This window comes from Pieris brassicae, chromosome 12, assembly GCF_905147105.1.
Source record: "Pieris brassicae chromosome 12, ilPieBrab1.1, whole genome shotgun sequence".
Classification (NCBI taxonomy): Eukaryota; Metazoa; Arthropoda; class Insecta; order Lepidoptera; family Pieridae; genus Pieris; species Pieris brassicae.
The window spans coordinates 9,563,519-9,584,187 of NC_059676.1; the positions used below are offsets into that span (position 1 = coordinate 9,563,519).

General features: G+C 33.6%; 1 protein-coding gene across 7 annotated transcripts in view; it reads left to right on the forward strand.

Annotated features, from left to right (window-relative positions):
* The window catches only part of LOC123717389 (synaptotagmin-7), a 178,759-nt gene that overhangs the window by 146,862 nt on the left and 11,228 nt on the right, over window positions 1-20,669 (forward strand). For 3 of the 7 annotated variants that reach the window (XM_045673353.1, XM_045673352.1, XM_045673358.1), the window contains 2 exons: window positions 2,317-2,328; window positions 2,576-2,732. In XM_045673353.1, coding sequence (XP_045529309.1) covers window positions 2,317-2,328; window positions 2,576-2,732 — 169 coding nt within the window. The other 4 variants (XM_045673354.1, XM_045673355.1, XM_045673356.1 and 1 more) reach the window with 4 other exon arrangements.

The following is a 20,669-nucleotide window of genomic DNA, read 5'->3' on the forward strand; positions in this document are numbered from 1 at the left end:
TTAAAACCTACTGAATTTTTATATATTTTTAAGTATAACAGTTATACTTTAGTTCGCAGTTATACTTGTAATTCATGTATATATGTGTGTATGTAAGAAAAATGTATTTTCTAATTTCAAGGGTATGGCTTTACGATAAAACTTTTTCTCTGAACGTCACTATAACAAAATATATCCGAGTGAAATCACCCATAAAATACGGGCCGTGTATGTCACCTGTCTCTTTGACATGGCCTATCTTTGCGTATTCTTTATACGCTAATAAAACATATAACTTAGAATTCATTTATTTATTTGTTTGCAAACAATATACATACCAACACTTACAAAGTAATATTACACAAAATATACATATAGAGACAGATACCCATTACTAACTCATAAAAAACAATGACATTTTTTTTATTAATTAAGGACTTGAGTCTTTGGTCTCAACTTTCGTATCTGTTGTTTACCTTAAGGGTTAAGGCATACAGGTTTCCTCATGACTTTTATTTCCTTCCGAAATAAAACATTGGTTACGCAGGCATTTTATTATAAGGGCAATTACTTATTAAAATCCGTCTGCCTGTTTGCCCACTGTTCTATAAAAAAGGACAACAGCAAAATCGTTGGAGCTACAAACCCAATCAGAGCTAGTCACCGGCATCTCCAGCAATCATACAATATTTCAATCACTCCGCTGGCTCTGCGTCCCAAAACGTGTCTAGGCCTCCAGAACGAGAAGCGGCACCGGCCCCAGTTGTGTCGATTTTATTTTATGTCAATAAATAAGTATTAAAATTTCTTGAATTGAATAAATCCAACAAGCGTTTAAAGCAAGAATGTTTCAGTAATGCTGTACGCTTAAAAAGGTTAGATAAACGAGATAGCGTTTCATGTTATAATCTAACAAAACGGGTGTCGTTTGCGAAAATTAGGGCGTAAAAAATTACGTTAAAAAAACCGCAATCTCTAGCAATAGTCATAAACGAGATGTTTGCGGCATCCATTTTATACGACTTGAAATATATTTTACTGTAAGTATTAGCAAATGAAACAGCGCCCACTGTGTTTCTTCTTATTTATTTACTATCACGCCTTTTTCCCGAAGGGGTAGGCAGAGATCACGGATCTCCACTTGTTACGGTCCTGACATACGCTTCATCCACTTTCATGACAGTGACCATGCACCATGTCCTTTCTCTAGTACCAGTATTTCCTAGAACCTGTTCTCTGTATTTGGTCCAGGTATGTATGACAAGGCCTATCTAACCGGATTTCATCACGGTTCTTGTTAAAAGCTCTTCATACATCCATTCTATATGGCCAAATAACCTAAGCATACTCTATCGTATCCTTGACATTACGTCCTTTTTAAACCCCTCTGTTCACGTATCAGATTCTTTCTCTGCCAGACCCGCTTCTAATAACTACCGCGATACCGACTCTTGAGGGTTTTGTATACAAGTTCGATGTTGTTCTCTCAATATCCGTAGTGCTGATGTCGCAACCTTGCAACTCAGTATCAGTATCGCTATTTGAAGTTAGTGATCTGGGGGTAAGAAAGTACCACAGTAGATTGCCAGAGCGACACCTTAGCCTCTCTAACTTGCCTTTTAAACTACCCGATGTGGTTTGAGTGGGTGGGAAGCTCGAGCACCATTTTCCCATCAGACAGTCCGGGGCAGGTGTAAGCATGTCTATATCGGTCGGACTATTGCCCATTTCTCATGACGATTTTTTTTTAGTTTTGGGTTGAATTCCAGGCACATACTCGTCCCAGACATGATCACTCACATTTATTTTAAAATGAGTCAGTCCGCACGTCCGGCGCAGGCGCCGATCAGAGAGTAATATCAGTGATGCGATTTCCTATATATATTTTATAGTAGTTTAATATAGCTGTTATTATGACCTAAATGTATGATTAATTATATTAACTTTAGTTTTTATTAACTTTTCTTGGCATATATTTTTTACTCATTACCTTTTCATACAAAACTTGAGCTGAGCTTTTATTTCGATCTTGGACTATAAGTTGTAATATAAACAGTAAGTGCTTTTAAAAAAAGCTCTTGTAAAAAGTACACTTAAAAGGCTCCTAGATATTTTGATTCCAAATTTAGGGATAAAACCCCCAAGTAGGCATCACGGACTCAACGATCGATCTCCTACTGACAAATTGACTTTGACACAGACAATTAACAACCCGTAACATGTCTATGACATGGCGTGGTATTGCCAATCTAATAAAACAAATGACATCGTCTTCTCTTTAGACTATCTCTGTCAAATATATCTAATTAGTATTTTTTGTTTCATGTACTATCACAGGGCACAACTCGAGTAAGTATTGACTTTAATTCTAAATTTTGATTAACAATTGACGAGATAACCTGCTATTAATGCTACGTAGAATAAAATCTTTATATCGGAAGTAGTTGTAATAATTGCAATAACTAAACAATTTTAAATACGACAAAAGCCTGACGTCTTTGGCGTAAAATCGTCCATGTCGAAAAGAACACTAATTATAGTCGATAACGGATATCTCGTGAATAATCTCTTCCAATATAAAGTGTTAATTGTCCAGAACCACATCAACAAGTTCACCACAAGCCAAATCGCCGGCCGGCAGCAGCGCCGGAGCCGTCGCCAGTGCATCCACTGCGCAGGGAGAACGTACCCCAACTGTCCACAATAAACAACTCCAGAATGTCAAGGGACAGGAACATCCAGCGCATCCATCTGTAAGTTTTGTATTTCGATTTATTATAAACCTTGCGCATAGAGAATGAACTGTCACGATTAAGACAGAAGCTGTCCTGTTTCTACCATGATCTTTCTCTTTCTCTTTCCTTGGCTTGCTTAGTTCATTCTCTATTACAAAGACTTTTTCAAAATTAAAAAATGCACTTCAATTTCAAACACTTATAAATAATTGGCAAATGTAAGTATAATTCCATGTTGGTTAAAATATTTGTTAGCTAGACTGAGTATGTTTGTTCCAACAGTTTGGATGATTAGACATTTTTTACAAGGCAATTTGAATAATTCTCACTAATTACGATGTAAAAACTTTTTATTCATCTATAACTGGTATTTAACTGTTACCTTTATCTGTGCTGTCAATGTTCTGAGAAATATTTCTGTGGGATGTCTAACAAACTTTCAAATAATGTCTGAATGCGTGTTACATTACAAATTGTAGTAAATACAATTGTACCTGTTGACTGCTACAAATGTTTTGAATGCATTCTTCTAAATGTTAGATTTATGTTTTAGTTGGAGTACGAGAGGTATCTCGTAAAAACCGTATTATTCAATCTGCTTGAGAATGCTTCTCACATACAAATAATTTATAATATCAAAATTTTGGTTCCATGAATATCGGAGAAAATATACTATCTTGTGTCTGTGTGTGTCTTCTTATTAAACTGTATAAGAACTTAGGCTGAAATTAATACGAGACCTTATAGATAAACAAAGTTAAGTGAAGCTCTAATAAAATCTAGAGCATCATTAAGAAAAGATATATAATAGAGTTTATTGCAAGTTCTTCTCTTCCGTTCTACGCTCTTGATTTGAAAACTGGATGTAAATGTAAAATTAGAAGCATTTCATATACATTTCTTTTCTTGGCGTTCATAACTGTTACGTATATGAATAAATGATTTTAAATTTTTGAAATAGAATGTACATAAACAATAATATATATATATATATATATATATATCAATAATTACAAATTAAACGAACATAATACCTTATGATTAAACAAAATTTGTTATAATAAAATCAATGGCACCATTAATAAAATACATATCATATATATTGACAATAACATAAATATATGTAGGTATATCGATAATTACGAAAGGTAAGTCGTGTTCGTAAAGTTCATAATATTCAATGTTTTCTCGTTAATAGGAAAACGCGATGAACAATAAATTGAATGAATTTATTCCGATTTCGAATTCTGAATTTATCGGAAGATTTTGACGTTGAGTTCCCGTGAATTGAATTGCCATTTCATGATGTATGTAAAATGGACAAAAATATGATTGGAACGATTGTGCTAAATAAGGTCGAATTTTAAAAAAAATATACAGTTTTGCGCCGGAAAGATCGGCCATTTGGGTGTAGAGGAAAGTTATGCTCTTCCTCCGTCCTAAAGAAATCCTCGACTAGTCTTACCACTGACTGAATTTGTATGTAAGCTAAGCGCTCGAAAACACTGGGTAAGACGTTATACCACAATTTATAGCCGCAGGTGGTAGCTGAGTAGATTTAAAAATATTATATTCTGTGATACATAATATTAATATTCTTTTTTAATAAAGTCTCCGTAACTATTGTGTATGTATAATGTACTAATGTATGTATAAATTAATATGTTAGTTCGACACAACTTGACAAAAAATTGACGTGAACATGTATCTGCCACACGTTCAGATAACATTAATACTAATAAATAATATAAGTCTAACCTAATTTACTAATAAGGAAACAGAAGAACGTGTCCAATAACAACACTAACAGTCTTTATATTAAGGATCAGAGTGTCTACCACTGTGTTCTTCTGTAATATGGGTAGCTTCTAAGATCAACCATTACGAAATTTTAATTAAATTAATTTTACAGCTATGGTATTATCGTAAAACAAATTAAAAAGGGTTAAGGGGTGAATGAACCGAGTCCAGCGATAAGTTCTGTTACAAATGAAAATGCATTTTATTTAATGAAGTAATGTTACATTATTAAAATGTATACCTACATATTTATTAAAATCTCATCTTCTTCTATGTAAAATGGCCACTTTTAGCTTTCATATAGACCTTTAATCTGTTTGGACTATGCATTGTTTCCAAGGGAATTTTCGCCACTGCTTCAAAGATTTTTTAGGAGGCTCAATGTCGCCGTGTCAGGCCATGACTTTTAAAACTGACCATAATTTTAAGTCTAAAGGGTTGAGGTCTCTTATAAAGTCCGGAACGTTGGTTTCAAGCCAGGTGTGGTTATTTCGTGCCTTGTAACCAAATGCAGAATCCTGCTGGAAAGTCCACCATTTATTTTTTTAAAGTATATTGCTGAGAGATTTTACAAGATGATCCAAGACTGTATCTTGATACACTTTGGCTGAAGTTTTTCGCTTTTTTTTCACAAGACAAGCCCCACCAAACTATCGCCGACGCAGTATGATTACCACATTGTACCTTTCCAACCACATGAACAGCTCCTTAAGAACTGTGAGTGTAGACTTTATTATTTTGCTTAAATCAATTTTTCATCGCTAAAGAGGATATTTATGTCCTTTTCACCTGCGTATCGTGATAGAAGGCGATTTGATCGATTCACTCTCTTTAATTGTAAAGATTGATTTAGAGCATATCCTGGATATCGACTATAAGCACCAAGCTTCAGGTCTTGTTTTATAATACGCGACAGAGTTCTAGCGGGAATCAATTTTTTTTATAGCAAGTCGAAGGACCATGCTCCACATGACATTTGAAATGAAGGAGTAATTATAACTATAAAAATGTCTGATATACATATATATCTATGACCATATACCACTTTGATAAAATCTCTACGTCTCACCATACGTCTTAGTGTGCCCTGTCTCGTTTCTGAATCTTACCTTAGACAAGTGAATAACTGAACAATTGGATCAAGACATAATACTCTAGAATACGCATTCTAGTAAATTTTTAAAAGCATTCTGAAATTGTTTTTTTAATTAAAGCTTTAAGTTTACACCTGGTAGATAGTATTGGTGCTGAGCTGGTCCTTTACTGGCGCAACGAATAAGTACCACAATACAGCGAGGATATGTTGCCAGCGTTAAAGGTACAGACTGACCTATTTTTTTTTCTTTGTTTAAATTTTCTTTTTATCATAAATAACATTGCATATTTGATTGTAATAATAAATAAAAATAAATACTCTATAATTAATTGTAATAATAAATATAAACCTTTTTCACAAATATCAAATGGCCTAAGCAAAACGCGCCGTGAATCCTAATATCAATAATTATGTTCTATTGTTATTTTACTTTCCGGGGCTTTCCTAAAATAGCTATAAAGATAAACATTTCCTTTTTAACGTAAGAGCTTTTTTTAACAAATTTTTGCTAAGTAGGAATTCTGGTTTTAAATGTTGGGCCAGCTTTTGCCTCTGCCTCATCAGCGACCATTAGTTTAATTATAGCCTATGATCGAATTGACACAATTCCCTCGAAGTGGGCAAATTAACCTTCAAGTTACCAATTATAGTCCTAAGTACACTGAACTATAATTTAATTATAACCGTACATTTTCGATCAAGTTTTAGTGCGAAAAGGGCCATAAAATTTAATTAAACATTCAAAACGTATATGACATTTTGGAAATCGTTTCCAATTGAATTATTTATTTTTTGACAAATTACGTATAAGCTACTCGAGCTTGGATCACCACGCCAAATGTGATTATTTGGCACACGCAGTCTCTCACACATTATATATTCTATTTCTAAGGACCTTAAAAAAATATAATGTGATACTAAGGTCCCTCTTACCTCTAACTTGTATACCCAAACAAACTTGGATACATGACTGGGTAAAATGGATACACTTCATACAACCTCATGTAAATGTAACTCGTAAATGTTATTGTTAGACTGGTCGAGAATTCACCCTTTACGTCAGAGGAAGAACAGCACTGTGATTCTTTAAAAAATAAGTAAGAAATTCCTTCGTAAAATTGTAATTGTGTGCCAATTTCCTTTATTACCATAATGGATAAAGTTTTATTAGTTTTTGCTTTTTCGGTCTTCGCCTCGAGAATTCAATGTTTTAAGAAGTTATTATTACTTAGCAATGACTTGGGAAAATCTATTTAATTATCTTTTGGTAAACATTAATAAAAATAGTGAATAGAACCCTTGAGTCTATGCTTTAGCCGTTGTTTGTATAGGAACGGGCAGCATTCTGTGACTGACACACGTCATTTTTGTTTTTGAACAGCTGTCCTCGTGATGTTTTCATGCGTGGATTAACCGCGTTCACTGAAAAGCTGACACTGCCCGTCACAAGAATATATACAATATTAATAAATAATTGACAGTACATATAGTTTAAGTCAAGTATTATTATGCTGGATATTAAACAAAACACAAATATATAATTTATAGACATAGATATTATATATTCTCTAGTATCTTGAATTTTATTTTATATTAAGAGACTTGCCTTTTCTAGTCTTACGTAAAGACAAGAGCAGTGTTGGCACATTTGAGCATGCACAACCACAATGTTCGCAAAATATCTATGTTAAATTTCTATGTATTAAACTCATTTGTTTTATAAACAGTACTAGATCTTTGCGGGTACTTATGCCACAGGTTTTAGTATCCCAGTTTACGTACCCAGTAAAAATCCAGTAGGAATATAACCTTTTGACCTGGACATGAGATTTCTCTATTTCGTGTGCGTTGTTTTTTGAAAGGCAAGTTTTATTTCCGAACCAATACGACGTAGGGTTCTTCAAGAAAAGACCGTACTAAACCTTAAAAGCCCGGCAAAGAGCGAGCCTTCCAGTAAGGGCCCATGAGCAGCGGTATAACTTAAGCCCCTGTTATATATAAAACCAGTATTTTGTGCCCGACACATCCCGCGACGTTTTTAGGTCTATGGCAAGCTGGACCTCACGATGTTTTCCTTCACCTGTAACTCATAAGTACCTTATTAACTCCTGAGCGATATTATTGTGTACAGGGAAATAAATTATTATTTCTCCAATCGAATTAAACGTATCGATTACCATAAAAACGCCGAGAGCAATTTGACGCAGGATAATTAATATTATGAATGATTAATGTCTGTTTGGAATTACATCGAATTCCACTAATGTAAGTCATAAATCAATGTTGGGTGCTTGAATTTGTTGGTATGGACTGAAATCTAGACCTTTAATTTAATCGCAACATCGGAGAAAGGTCGTCACTCATCGATATTGACATCGTTATTAGCGGGTTTAGACGGCGTCATATGGGTAAAGTGCGTGCATAAAAAACGCGAATAATTATCGTAGAATTTTTAATTTGGATTGATTCCTTCTAACGCTATGCTGACACCTCATCACCACGATGCTCCACTGATCACTCCTTCAGAACTTTCCCGCGTTCCCTTAACGCACCGTGAAACGTCAATATTATGATGCCTTGATCCCTCAAGGCATATGCTCTTATAAATTATTCGTAATTTTATATCGTAAGCAATGATTTCAAACGATGAAATAATAATAATAAAACACCTCATTCCCTGACATACCTGACATTCTTTATATATATATTATTATAAAGAATTTTCTCCAGTGACAGTCTCGTCATTCATACAGAAGAAATGGCTTGACAGCTCTTGAAACTAGATATACGAAGTTTGATTGACGTTCAAGAATAAGGTAGGATTGGAATTAGATATACGGGAGTAAAAGTTTGCGTTGTCTTCGTTCACCTTTAAACTGTTACCTAAGTTGGAATATATGAAACTAATATCATTTCAATACGACTATAGAGAAATTGTGTAATTATGAAATTTAAACATATAAATTGCGCGCTAAATGCTACTCCAATTCCAACAATATTAGACATAATAATAAAAGCCCGGTAATTTCCAACCATTACAATAAAGATGAACAGCTTCGATTTCATTTTTTTTTTCTTCTTCTATTTATATCCTAGATACTAGCTACCAGTCAGCTTCAGTGCCGTCGGGGAACCCTTCCCTGGTAAAGACCTCCTCCAGGTTTTTTACAACTAACACTATCCATGGCTTTCTTTCGCCATCCGCTTCCTGCTGCCGCTTATATTTCTTCTATCCACGATCTTTAGGGGCTTTCTTTTCTCCTTCTTCCCCTTGGCTCTTTCCATATTCTTTAAAATCCACCTTTTATTTGTGTATCTTGCTATATGCCCCGCCCATAACCATAGACATTTCAAACTAATAATCTCTTATTTAGATGTCGGTTAAATTATATAAAAAAAATATTGTACAGTTATGTAGGTTACATTACCGTTTTCACATTACCCATACATTTTAATATAATTTCTGGCCCATAACAACCCTTTAACAGAAATATTATTACAAATTGTTAGGAAAATAATCTTCAAATACATTTGTATTGAGAAATAGATGCTGTACAACGTTTAAATTCTAACTATACACAAGTATCACAACAGTTCAATTCTAATTAATATCTATGACACCGAGCAGATGGACCTCGATTTCCTACGGTCCTCACGTACCTCTATCGCTTCAGCTATTTTTAATATAAACGCTATATATTTTAATAAACCACCACAAGGGGTGGTGAGCAACACAAGAGTTCTTCAAGAAATCCGTTTCTTTGTACATATGAGTATGTTTGAGTGCGAAAACTCAGTCTCTTGCACGAATCAACCCTTAACAAAGACGTTGCGCTGAATGATGTCTCTGACACTGTGGACATTTTTATATGTTCGCAGTGAAATCACAGTAGTGATATTGTGTATTTTATGTATTTAATATTATATTTCATACATCGACATTATCGTATTGGCTTAGTAATGTTAAGATAGTGTATGTATTTCTGTGAATAAATAAATAAATGTTATTGGACTTAGTTCATTAAAAACATTATCTCTTAATTAAGGTTTAGCAAGCAATAATTTTAAAAACGGGAATAGGAACTTAAATAACCATAGTAAGTCATAATCTGTTATAACGACATCGACTTCAGCCAGGACCTTTGATTTTGGTCAATATAACCAGTATGTTGTTCTAAACGATGTCGTCGTAAACGTAAACACCAAATAATTTCGAGATATTTTTTTCTTTCTTTGATTAAAGAAATACTATTTCACCAGAATCGAACTCAAGCCTCGCCTGTATCCCTGTACACAGCGGTAGTGTAACTGTTGATTCTCACAAAATAACAAACACCAATTAAGAATAATCAATATTTTCAAAATACGGTTCTCAGATATTGACGAGATAGATACGGCTTAATGACGATGTTGAGGTCACAAAACTGTGTCTATTTTCTTTTGTGGATATCAATCGGTGTACTTTAGATAAGGGTACCAGTAACGATGTAGGAAAAATTGATAAGCTCACTGGTAGGGCTTCGCTGGAGCTTTTAATATAAAGCGCTATGTTTGGTTTGGGTCGCTTTATTTAAGGTACATCAGAAAATTCTTTCGGTATTCTTTGATAATGTTCAATGATTAATAATTTTGTTTGAAATACATATTTTTATTTTTATAAATATTGAGGGTGGTCTATAATGATTGTCATATTTTGATTGTCTTGCTTCTTTGGTTTCGATCGGGTTTTTGCCAATTATGTACATTATTAGTAACGTCCTCAATTTTATATTTTTTTTTAGTAAGTGTATTCGTATTGTAAATACAAAATTTTAGTAGAATATTATCAATATAACCACTTATGGCTTCCTATCTAATTCTTTTATTATCTTACGACTGACAATTGTGTGCCTGTCATGGTTAAAATATATGGAAACGACGTAATTTAAATTTAATGTTAATAAAAAATTTGTTAAAATTTATCTAATTAATAAATAAATGAGAAGAATGATCGAATATATAGTTGCTTGTATACAGTTCTGGACGTTTAAAAAAAAAGGTTTTGAAATTCTGGTCAGTCAGTCAGTCAAAGTAATTTGTATAATTTTCTATTAATATAGATATATTTGGACAATTTTAATACATGATTTATTCAGATCTATTGCTTAAGCTAATTTTGTACAAAGTTTTAAATAAAATAGTTTTACTATGATGTGTAAATGATTTAGTATTGGCGTTATTTTTAATTGTTTCGACAGCCCTACACTTGCTACACTGGAGCTACTTCAGAATATCACGTTGTATGAAAATATTGCTGAAATTCAAACCATTTTCAATAAGAATACAACCGGCCGAGGCTTAGGCAATTTTCAATTTCAAGAAAATTGCTTTCACAATGCGCAATAGTCCTCTCAGTCTTTTGTTTTAGAGAATTTACAGTAAATCTATATAGTTACATTCTAAGAAAGTGAATCTTCCCACGAGAATGTAAGTCCGTGCTCCTATTTCACCATGCCTCCTTCTGATGGAAGATCTTTGACTACCTGAGATAAATCTTTGTTTTTAATTTATTTTATTATTATTTATTACTTAAGATCTCATGTGGAACATGGTGTAATGGTTGCAGCTCCTTACAAATGTTGTATTATACAAAAAAACTTGGCGATTAAAAAGAGTGGCGAAAATTTATCGCCAGTTCTTCTCTTCCGTTCTACGCCCTTCTAGCATTTAATGTTTATTTCCGTTTTTTAACATTCATAAGTGTATATTGTGTTACCTATATGAATAAATGATTTTTTACTTTGACTTTTACTAAGCAATCGTTTTATAGAATAACAACATTCCATTCATAGCTCATCCTTCTTAGGCATTTCGTTTAGGATCTCTGCCATTAAGTTTTGGTATAGGCTGCCCGATTCCATACTATAAGTTACCTTATATCTTTTAATACAGTACATAAACATTTCTTAACCATATCCTGCTTGTATTCCTCACTCTTTTGTATTGCATTGTAATACATGAATCCGTGGATTTTTTCTTTAGTTTATTTTAATATTTTTTTGTATTATTTAAGATTTCAAATTTGGTAACACGATAATTTTTTTATAAGATTCAGTTATGCACATCTTGCACTTCATTCATCATATTTCTTTTTTTTAGTTTTTTCCTTACTAAGGTTGCCTGGAAGAGATCGCTTGTAAACGATGAGACCGCCCGTTGTATCCCGTATAATTTGTATGTGTAGCGTCAGGCCCCGACATTGTTAAGATAACAAACACAAAGAATTCTCCCAATCACTTGATTTATTCCAATTCTAATTTCAGTCTCTTAATTCAATACGATTTTAATAAACAAATTCAATAGGTGAAGATTTCAAAGGCTATTCGGTAATTACGTAACGTGTGCACCGGGCAATGGTCGATGAACGACTGCCGAGTTGTTGTTTTTTTTTTTTTTTTGAAGAAGGAGTCTCGCTGTTGGCCTTAAGGGCCTTTACAGCTCAGCTCGGGCTGTTTTGGCGAGCGTAGCTCGGCCAGAATGGCGTTTTGTCCCGCGGCTAGCGCAAGGGCGTCTCCTGTGAGACTCGAACCTCGGCTTGGGCCGTCGCGGGGCGGTCAATCGCCTGAAGGGCAGGACGGAAGCTCACTGGAGTGAGCGAAGTGCGAAGTAAAGGTCCTCGCCTTCCCCAGTGAAGGCGGTTTTTTACCCTAATCTGTGATTGGCTATTTTTATTATTTTTGGCCGCACGGGCGGCTTTTAATTTATCGTTTGCTACGGTAATTGGATCATCCGGATCCGTTAGTATGAGTCGGGGCCTCCTACGAGCCTTTTTTGTCGGGAAGGGGTAATAGTTGATCCTATTACGCACCAGCGGATTGGGATGGTGTTTAGCCTTGTCGAAGTGGCGTGTGGACGCCAACTTCATCCATTGGGCTATGGTAGGAAGCTCCAGGTCGTAGTGGAGATCGACGTTTCTCACATAGAAGGGCGCACCGGTCGCGATTCTCATGAATCGCGACTGAAGCACCTGTAGCCGGTGAATATAGGAGTTTCTGTAGTGGGGATCGAGTGACACATCGTACGATCGTTCGACTAAACATCGTTCGCCCGTTGCACGTTGTTTTACAAAACATGGATAGTGGCGCCATCAGTTTTACAAAACATTAATAGTGGCGCCGTCAGTTTTACAAAACATTAATAGTGGCGCCGTCAGTTTTACAAAACATTAATAGTGGCGCCGTCAGTTTTACAAAACATTAATAGTGGCGCCGTCAGTTTTACAAAACATTAATAGTGGCGCCGTCATATGCATTATGGTATTTGTTTTTCTAAATTGTAAATACATCAACATTTATGGTGCCGCGACTTTGATACTGTTTGTCCTATAATATCTATTTAAACGTCACTTTCTATTATTAGTAGTATGTGCAGTGTTATTCATAAACTATATCTTCTCTTTCTGTGAAATAACGTTTACGCAGTAATAAAAGAGAAAGATAAATACAGTATGATTTAGTTTTTATGAATTAATGTTTCGAATATAAATCTAGGTGAAATAATTTTTGATATCGAAGTATTTAAATTTATTCGTTACAAACATGCAAATATATTCATTTTATACTAAATATTTAAGAGTGCATTATGTATTTTTAGACGAAACTCAGCAACTCGTAAAACTTTTTTGTTAAAATTAAAGACATACAACAATAAGTGTGTTCCAACAAAAATTGCTATAGCCTTCGAAAGTGCTTTTCAATGCAAACCAACCTTCGCCACTCCTGTAGTAAATCTTCCTTCCAGCTCTATATTTGTATTATGTATCCTTAGGATGGCCAAGGATTTCATAGGTTGTAGGATTTCATTCGTTTAATTCATAAAATTAAACGTGTTTGATAGTTTCGAATTCAATTTCAAGTGGTCGAATTGTTATAGATATGAAATTTTCTGTCGCATCGTAATCAAGGCAAAGAAACATCAAAAATCATTATATTTTGACTGCATATACTTAGGGAGAACTTTGTGATACAAAAATTTTTGTTTAAATCGTACCAGTTATATATATATTTATATATACCTTACCTGTAATTTATCATTTTCTTACATGTGACAGTAAATTGAATAGAGTTTCCTTTATAGAAACTAGTTTTGATATCTTTTATTAAATTGTCAACCTAACAATACAAGTATCGGACAACAATATCATGTGTCAATTCTTCTAAATTGAAAGAAAACACACCTTTAAAAATATTTTCTAAAATATCCGAGTTTCTGTTACATTAATTGGATTTTAGAGGGAAGCTGAAAATGGATTGTTTACACATGGTTTCCATATTAGGATTAACAGTGAACGTATTAGCCATGAATAAACGATTCGTAGCAGTTACGATTGGCATTCGATTCTTTGAGTCTAAAATAAAAAGATGTTGAGAATGATTTAAGTTCTTCGTCTTCTTCTTGTAGTGCCGCATCACGACTAGAGGTTGGCGGTCAGCTCGTCATACTTCTTATTCTTCGCCAAGCGCATCAGCTGTTCTACGCTGGCCACTCTCGTCCATTCTCTGATATTGCGGAGCCACGACTTCCTCCTTCTGCCAGCGCGTCTTTTCACCTCGACCATGCCCATCATGATTAGGACGAATATTTAAGTACATCAATCTTTGCAGTGTCAATCAATCTTATGTTTATTTTTCTAAATAGGCCGTCCATGTTTGGGTCTAAGATATGCCGATTTCCTTTGGAAGTTTTCGTTTAGCGAACGAACGCAATAGGCCGTAAAAATGTTGCCGTAACTTGAAGACGCTCAAGCCACTGACCAACACTGCTCACTATTTGAGCAAATAGTTACATAAAATATACTTTAACAATTATCAGTAACACACATGTGTTGTGAATACATCCAACAAGTTTATTTCTGTTCGGTGTGATTATAAAACGTGTATTTAAAATTAAGACGTGTTTGTTGGCATGTTTACAGTTTCATTTTTATGCAAATAATGAAAAACGTAAAAATATGCACGGATCTTACATACGATGTTATTTAATTTATATTTTTGTTAACCTACCAAGTGAATATAGCATGCAAAGAAAATCATAGAACAGAACTGGTACATAAATATTTTTCATTTCGCAACCAAATTGTTCCCATTTTTCAAGTTCTACTTGTAATATTAACGCTGACTCAGCAATTATACCACTATCACTATTCACGAGAGGATCGTTATTTTAAACAGACTTTTTTAATAGTTACGTCTAGTATTTTAGACCGACTTGTTCTTCTTTCAATTCCAAGTACGTATTGATAATGTCAGCCGTTAATTTGACAGTTCGAACTATAGTATGTTCTGTGCACTACATATAATCTGTTAGAACGTTGTATGCTTCTGCTGTTAAACACGCTGACCAAGTGCAACTAAAGTGTTGCATAAAAAATCTATCTAAAAAAACCTTTCTAATAAGAATTATTCCTGATAATTCTAAGACGGCAGATTTATCTAAATATCCCCTAAGGGGGTTTTTAGTGGTTACATTTTTCATTATTTTTTTTAACGCACGTTTTAGACTATTTATCTTCTAACCCAAACAATACACAATAAACATAAACTCAAAGCGTGGCTAATTTATACCCCAAGATAGAAATAATCAATAATTAATATACGTTAACATGTAAAATGCACGCGCATAACTACAACAGCTATTTTATTACTAGTTGAATGTATATTTGCATACAAACCCAATTTTTTTACAGGACGGGCATAATGGTAGGAGGCTCCACTCTCAATGGGAGGACATCCAGAGGGCTCCCAAAATAATATAGCGTTACTTTTGTATTATTATTATTTCTGATAATTCTGAGCTGTATAAGCGTTTGAACCTTGATTGGGCGTCCGAACCTCTAAAGTCATGCCTACTCTTACTAAAATGGAACCAGCACATCTTAAGGAGTCAGTGACAATTATTATCGTCACAATGACTCTCGCGTGTAGCTTGCCCGCTCTACGCCCTTGACTTGGGAACTGGTAGTAAATGTAAATTTACAATTAATTTAACTTCTTTTCTGACGTTCATAACTGTATTTGTTTACCTATATGAATAAAGTTATTTTGAGTATGAGTTATATCTGTCAGGTCTTCATCCTGAATCGGCGATTTATAACGTTAGATGATGATCGAAGTCGAAGTCTAATGGAAGACCAGGCTTGTCGGCCTTCTAAATTATACTTTTAAAATAACATAAAATTTACTTTTAAAAGGAGAAATGGTAACAAAGAGACCCTAGTCTCCACACTAGTTGGAAGCTCATGTAATGTGGGTGATTGGAATAATACATATTAAATTCTAAAGATTCTTTGAACAGTAAAATAAAAAATGTATTTAAAAAATTTAGGAGACACCTTAGGTAACACTAATAATTACGAGCTCCAACTAATTATACAGGCCAGTGTGCCAGGTAGAAAACGTGGCCGCAGGCGGACGTATTTTTAAAGAACCTTAGACAATTGTTTGCTTAAAGCACCAAGTCATTCTTAAGAAGCACGGCATCCAAAATGAAAGTAGCCATGATGATCGCCATCTTTTTTATACAACAAACAAGCAAACGCGCAGGAGGCTCGCCTGATGTTAAGTGATACCGCTACCCATGGTCACTCTCAATGCCAGAAGGCTTGCGAGTGCGTCTCCTTTTAAGGAATGGAACGATCTTTTTTGAAGCACCCAAAGACCTGTGAAAGAAGATGGCACTATAACAAAGAATTAAACATATTTTTAAAATAGAATGAATTGAATTTTTTTTTCTAATATTATAATGTAACTTTACTTCTATATAATGTCTAGCCGTGCCAGTTCAGACTAGTACATAGAATAAAATTCACTTCACGCAATATATATAAACCAAATGCAGGAATATATACAGGTTTCAGTGATTTTTTTTACGAAAGGTTTGCATGAATATAAAATCCCAATAAACAAAAAAGGTCTGTATTATTCAAAGGGTACTCATACTTGAAATGTTTTTCTGACCTCGTGATAAATAATTCATCGTTTCGTCAATAAAATACGAGTTGTCACTTGAGTTGAAGATTTTAAATATAAAACGTACGTTGACAGGGTTATATTAAAATATAAATTTTCAAAGCCTGATATTAATAAAATCTGTATCAATACTAATCCGTGGGCTGATAAATTTGTAGACGAATAGAAAAACATCTTTTTTTTATTAAATTTGATTAGAACTTTCAAAATAGCCTCGAGCGATACAACAATTATAGCGGTCATAAAAAATTTCGATACCATTTTTATTGTAAGACTTCTTGCCTTTAGCCTCAAAATTGGCTTCAGATTCGGTGATTACCTTTATATTAGCGTATTCCGAACAGGGAACCGTCCCTTGAGGTCTGAGAACAGGAAAAGTAGCTAGGTGCCAAATCTGAAGAATACGGTGGATGCAGAACCAATAGGAGCCATGGAATTGAGCCATCGATTTCATTGATTTGTGACACGGTGCAATGTCTTGATGAAACAGCTCTTTCTTCAACCATCCATCCATCTACGTAATAGTCGCTATTGATGGGTTTTCCCTTTTTAAGATAGTCGATGAATATTACCATGCGCATGCCAAAATATTGATGGCATAACGAATAAAGAATTTTAAAGTAAAAATAAGAACCGCGTATATTAGGCACAGAGAGTTGATCTCTTTCTTGCCTATAATAGACAATTACACATCAAAAACGTAAAGCCATCAATGGTGGTAGCCCATGGGTTTTTAATTACTGTTATCATTTGATTGATTCAATACTATAAATAGTTGTTCTATAGATTTTATTTCCCGATCTCATATAAGAACTATTTTCTCAATAAGTCCGGTGTTAATCCACACAGCGTCATTATGAGTAATGCAAGCAAAACCAGGCCATACCTAAAGAATTGAACAATCACGAAGTCATTGAGTACTTCACACGCGTTCAGACAGTGTTTAGTGGTTGCAAATATTATCTGCATAATTCTAAATTATGGACCCTCTTTCCATGCTTCCTTCAAAAATGGTAGGTAGAAGAGGTTGTATATGAACAATTAGATTTATTTTTAAAAATGGCGACATTAACGCTTCGATATAACGTAGTCACGAAAAATAGTTTAGTTTTAGATTAGCACTAATCACAGTTATTAATCGATATTTGCAGTCATTTTTTGTGTTCTATTGATTGAATTTTAAATGCCGCATTTTTAATTCACGTTTAAATGATGAATTATCTTCAAAGGTAAGTAGTTTTTAACTATTATATCGGCTTAAATGTTGGCTTCGCCCAGATGTATAGAACATGATATATATTTAATAGCTAATTAAGATAATATGGGGTTGTATTGCTTGTCCATTACATGTTATTTGTGTCTCACGATATTAAGAATTTGTTTGATCGATAAAACAGTGTGTCCAATGAACATAACACTTTGAACATAAACTTTTCTGGTCACTAAGTGAATAATAATTGTAATAAAAATGATAATATAGATTGCATAGAAGAGGTTTCTTCAATAATTTTTTAATTTCAAATATACTTTAAGCCGATATAATTATATAAGAACTTTAAAATTAGCTTTTTAGAGCACGCTTTTAGTTTGGCATTAAATTTATAATATTAATTTATTTGAAATGTAAACACTTAAAATGCCACTAAAATAAATTATTATATTATCTAACAGCTTTCATTTAAATTTTGACTTTTGTATTAATATTTGTGCGTATTCAGGTGGCTTACTAATTATTCAGTATTTGGGCCTTCGAAACATTAGACCAACGACCTGATAGCCGAGTTTAAGATGCTAATTATAACCGTTATGCAAGTGTAGATGCAAAAGTTTTTGAATTTGTTTATAGGATAACTCAGGTAAAGATTTGGCTAAGCGGGGCCGATTCCTTAATGGCGTTTTTTCAATTCGTATAAATGTATGGTGAGTAACAGATAACACGTCACAATGTAAATAATCAATTATGTAAATTAAAAAGAAAATTGATTTGATTTAAAAAAAAACAAGATAAGTATTTTTTTAACGTTGAGATAATAATATAAAGATAAAATCGATCTCGCCTAGAATTCAAGCGTAAATAAAATATATAAGTGTAATTAGACCTTTTGGACTGTTATCATGTCTCTCCAGGAAGAGACGAAAAACTAGCACAGAGTTGTCAATAAATTTAACGTTATACCAAATATTTTATTTACCCATTAATTGAAGACAACCTCTCATAATATAGTTTTCACTTTAAAATTTACGAAGTTCGTAATGTTTCAAGTTTCAACGTTATTTATCGACTTGTTTTGATCGTTTTGTCTTTGACAACTTTCCAGAACCTCGACTAAGTGTTCGATACTATTTATGTTTCATCTCTGTTAGGGCTTCTCATTACAAGATTGGTTTTTTTACTTAATTGTGATCTAGCCCTGACACATATAAACACACAAAACATTGCGATACGTCTATACAAATTATATATACTTTTGTTTCATTATTATTTAGCTATTTGATTCTATCGTCTTTAGGATAATTCATTACTGCTATAGTCTTAACATCAGTTTCATTTGACTGTTATTTTAACGCTAGCACTTATACATACGTTACTTTGAACACTTTCACAATTGGTTGTTAAAGTGCTGAATTACGTTTTAAATTACGAGTATCACTTAACACACTATAGGATTATTATCACAACTATTTTAATCATGCACCCACGCTTTCGGCACCCAAAAAACACAGGATAGGAATGTAAAACAAAAGAAACAAACGTTTCATATTAATTGGTGGCGTCGCGTTTCTATGATTGGACGAGATAGACAGTTCGATTTTGATTGGTCTATAACAATATCAAAATCGAACGACACGATGGCGTGTGACATTTGACTTGATATTGGAAACGTACACCACATCTTATCACGGACATCCTTCCCCTCAGTTTAACCACTTTCTCAAAAACAAAATATTCACTTTCGATTCAAAACTTTTTTCACTAACAATCTTACGTAGTCTTTGAAACCTATTACGCTGAAATCGAAACTATACAAAATTTATTTCTGCAAGTACTAACCATTTGACAAATGGAATAGCTGCGTACGACATAGGGAATCCTATTGGGAGTCCAACTTTCTCATTTCACACGATGTAAATTTTATAACAGTTTTTTAAAAAGTTTTCTTTCTATCATGAAAACAACATTTCACTTTTCGTTTAACAGTTCCATTTCCTTAACAATTTGTTAGTTTGAAATTCAGAAAACGTAACGGAAAATGATGATACCGTTTTTATACATGAAAGGAAATTGATTTATACTTTGTTTCGTGTGGTATTTATTATTATAATTTGTTATAAATGAGAGGTTATGAGAGATTCATTTACTTTGTGATGTTGAATAATGTGGGACCATTTTGTAGATAGATTAGGGATGAGCAATAATAGAACGGAGATTACCGTAAATGTTATTATTAATATAGTGGAATAGCCTGCTAAAGCCTCTCTAATTTCAACTGAGGAAGCCCTGTCTTGGGACGATGATAAAAATGTTCATTCTCACTAAAAATATACCTTGCACTTACTCGAAAATGTATCGATCATCAAAAGTAAAATTTGCCACTCCAACGTCGCTGTCACTGCATTAAAATTGATCAACCAAAAACTTCGTAGGCGTATTAGAAGCACGTCCACTGTTATTTTTCATTTATCAGGAGGCAAGCTGTTGAAAAGTCTCGCTCCGAAATAGTTTATTTTTTATTTTTTTCGTTCTGCTTTTAGGCGATGTATGAGTATATTGTTTACATAGTACAATTTGAAGATCTTTTTTCCAGTTGCTTTAGTCTTTACATAAATATGAAAGTGCTTACGGTATTTTTTATACATATAAGTACTAGGCGTTCTCTCTTATTATAAGTATTTTTTTTAAATAAATAGTCGTCTGCTTTTAAACCACACAGCTTCAGACACCATGATTGTAAGTAAATGAGTTTGTTTTTTGTGTAGTAAAGTAGAGGTAGTGTAGAGTAGTTTAAGATTTTTATCACAAATATTTAGCGATTAAATTTGTTGAATAATTCT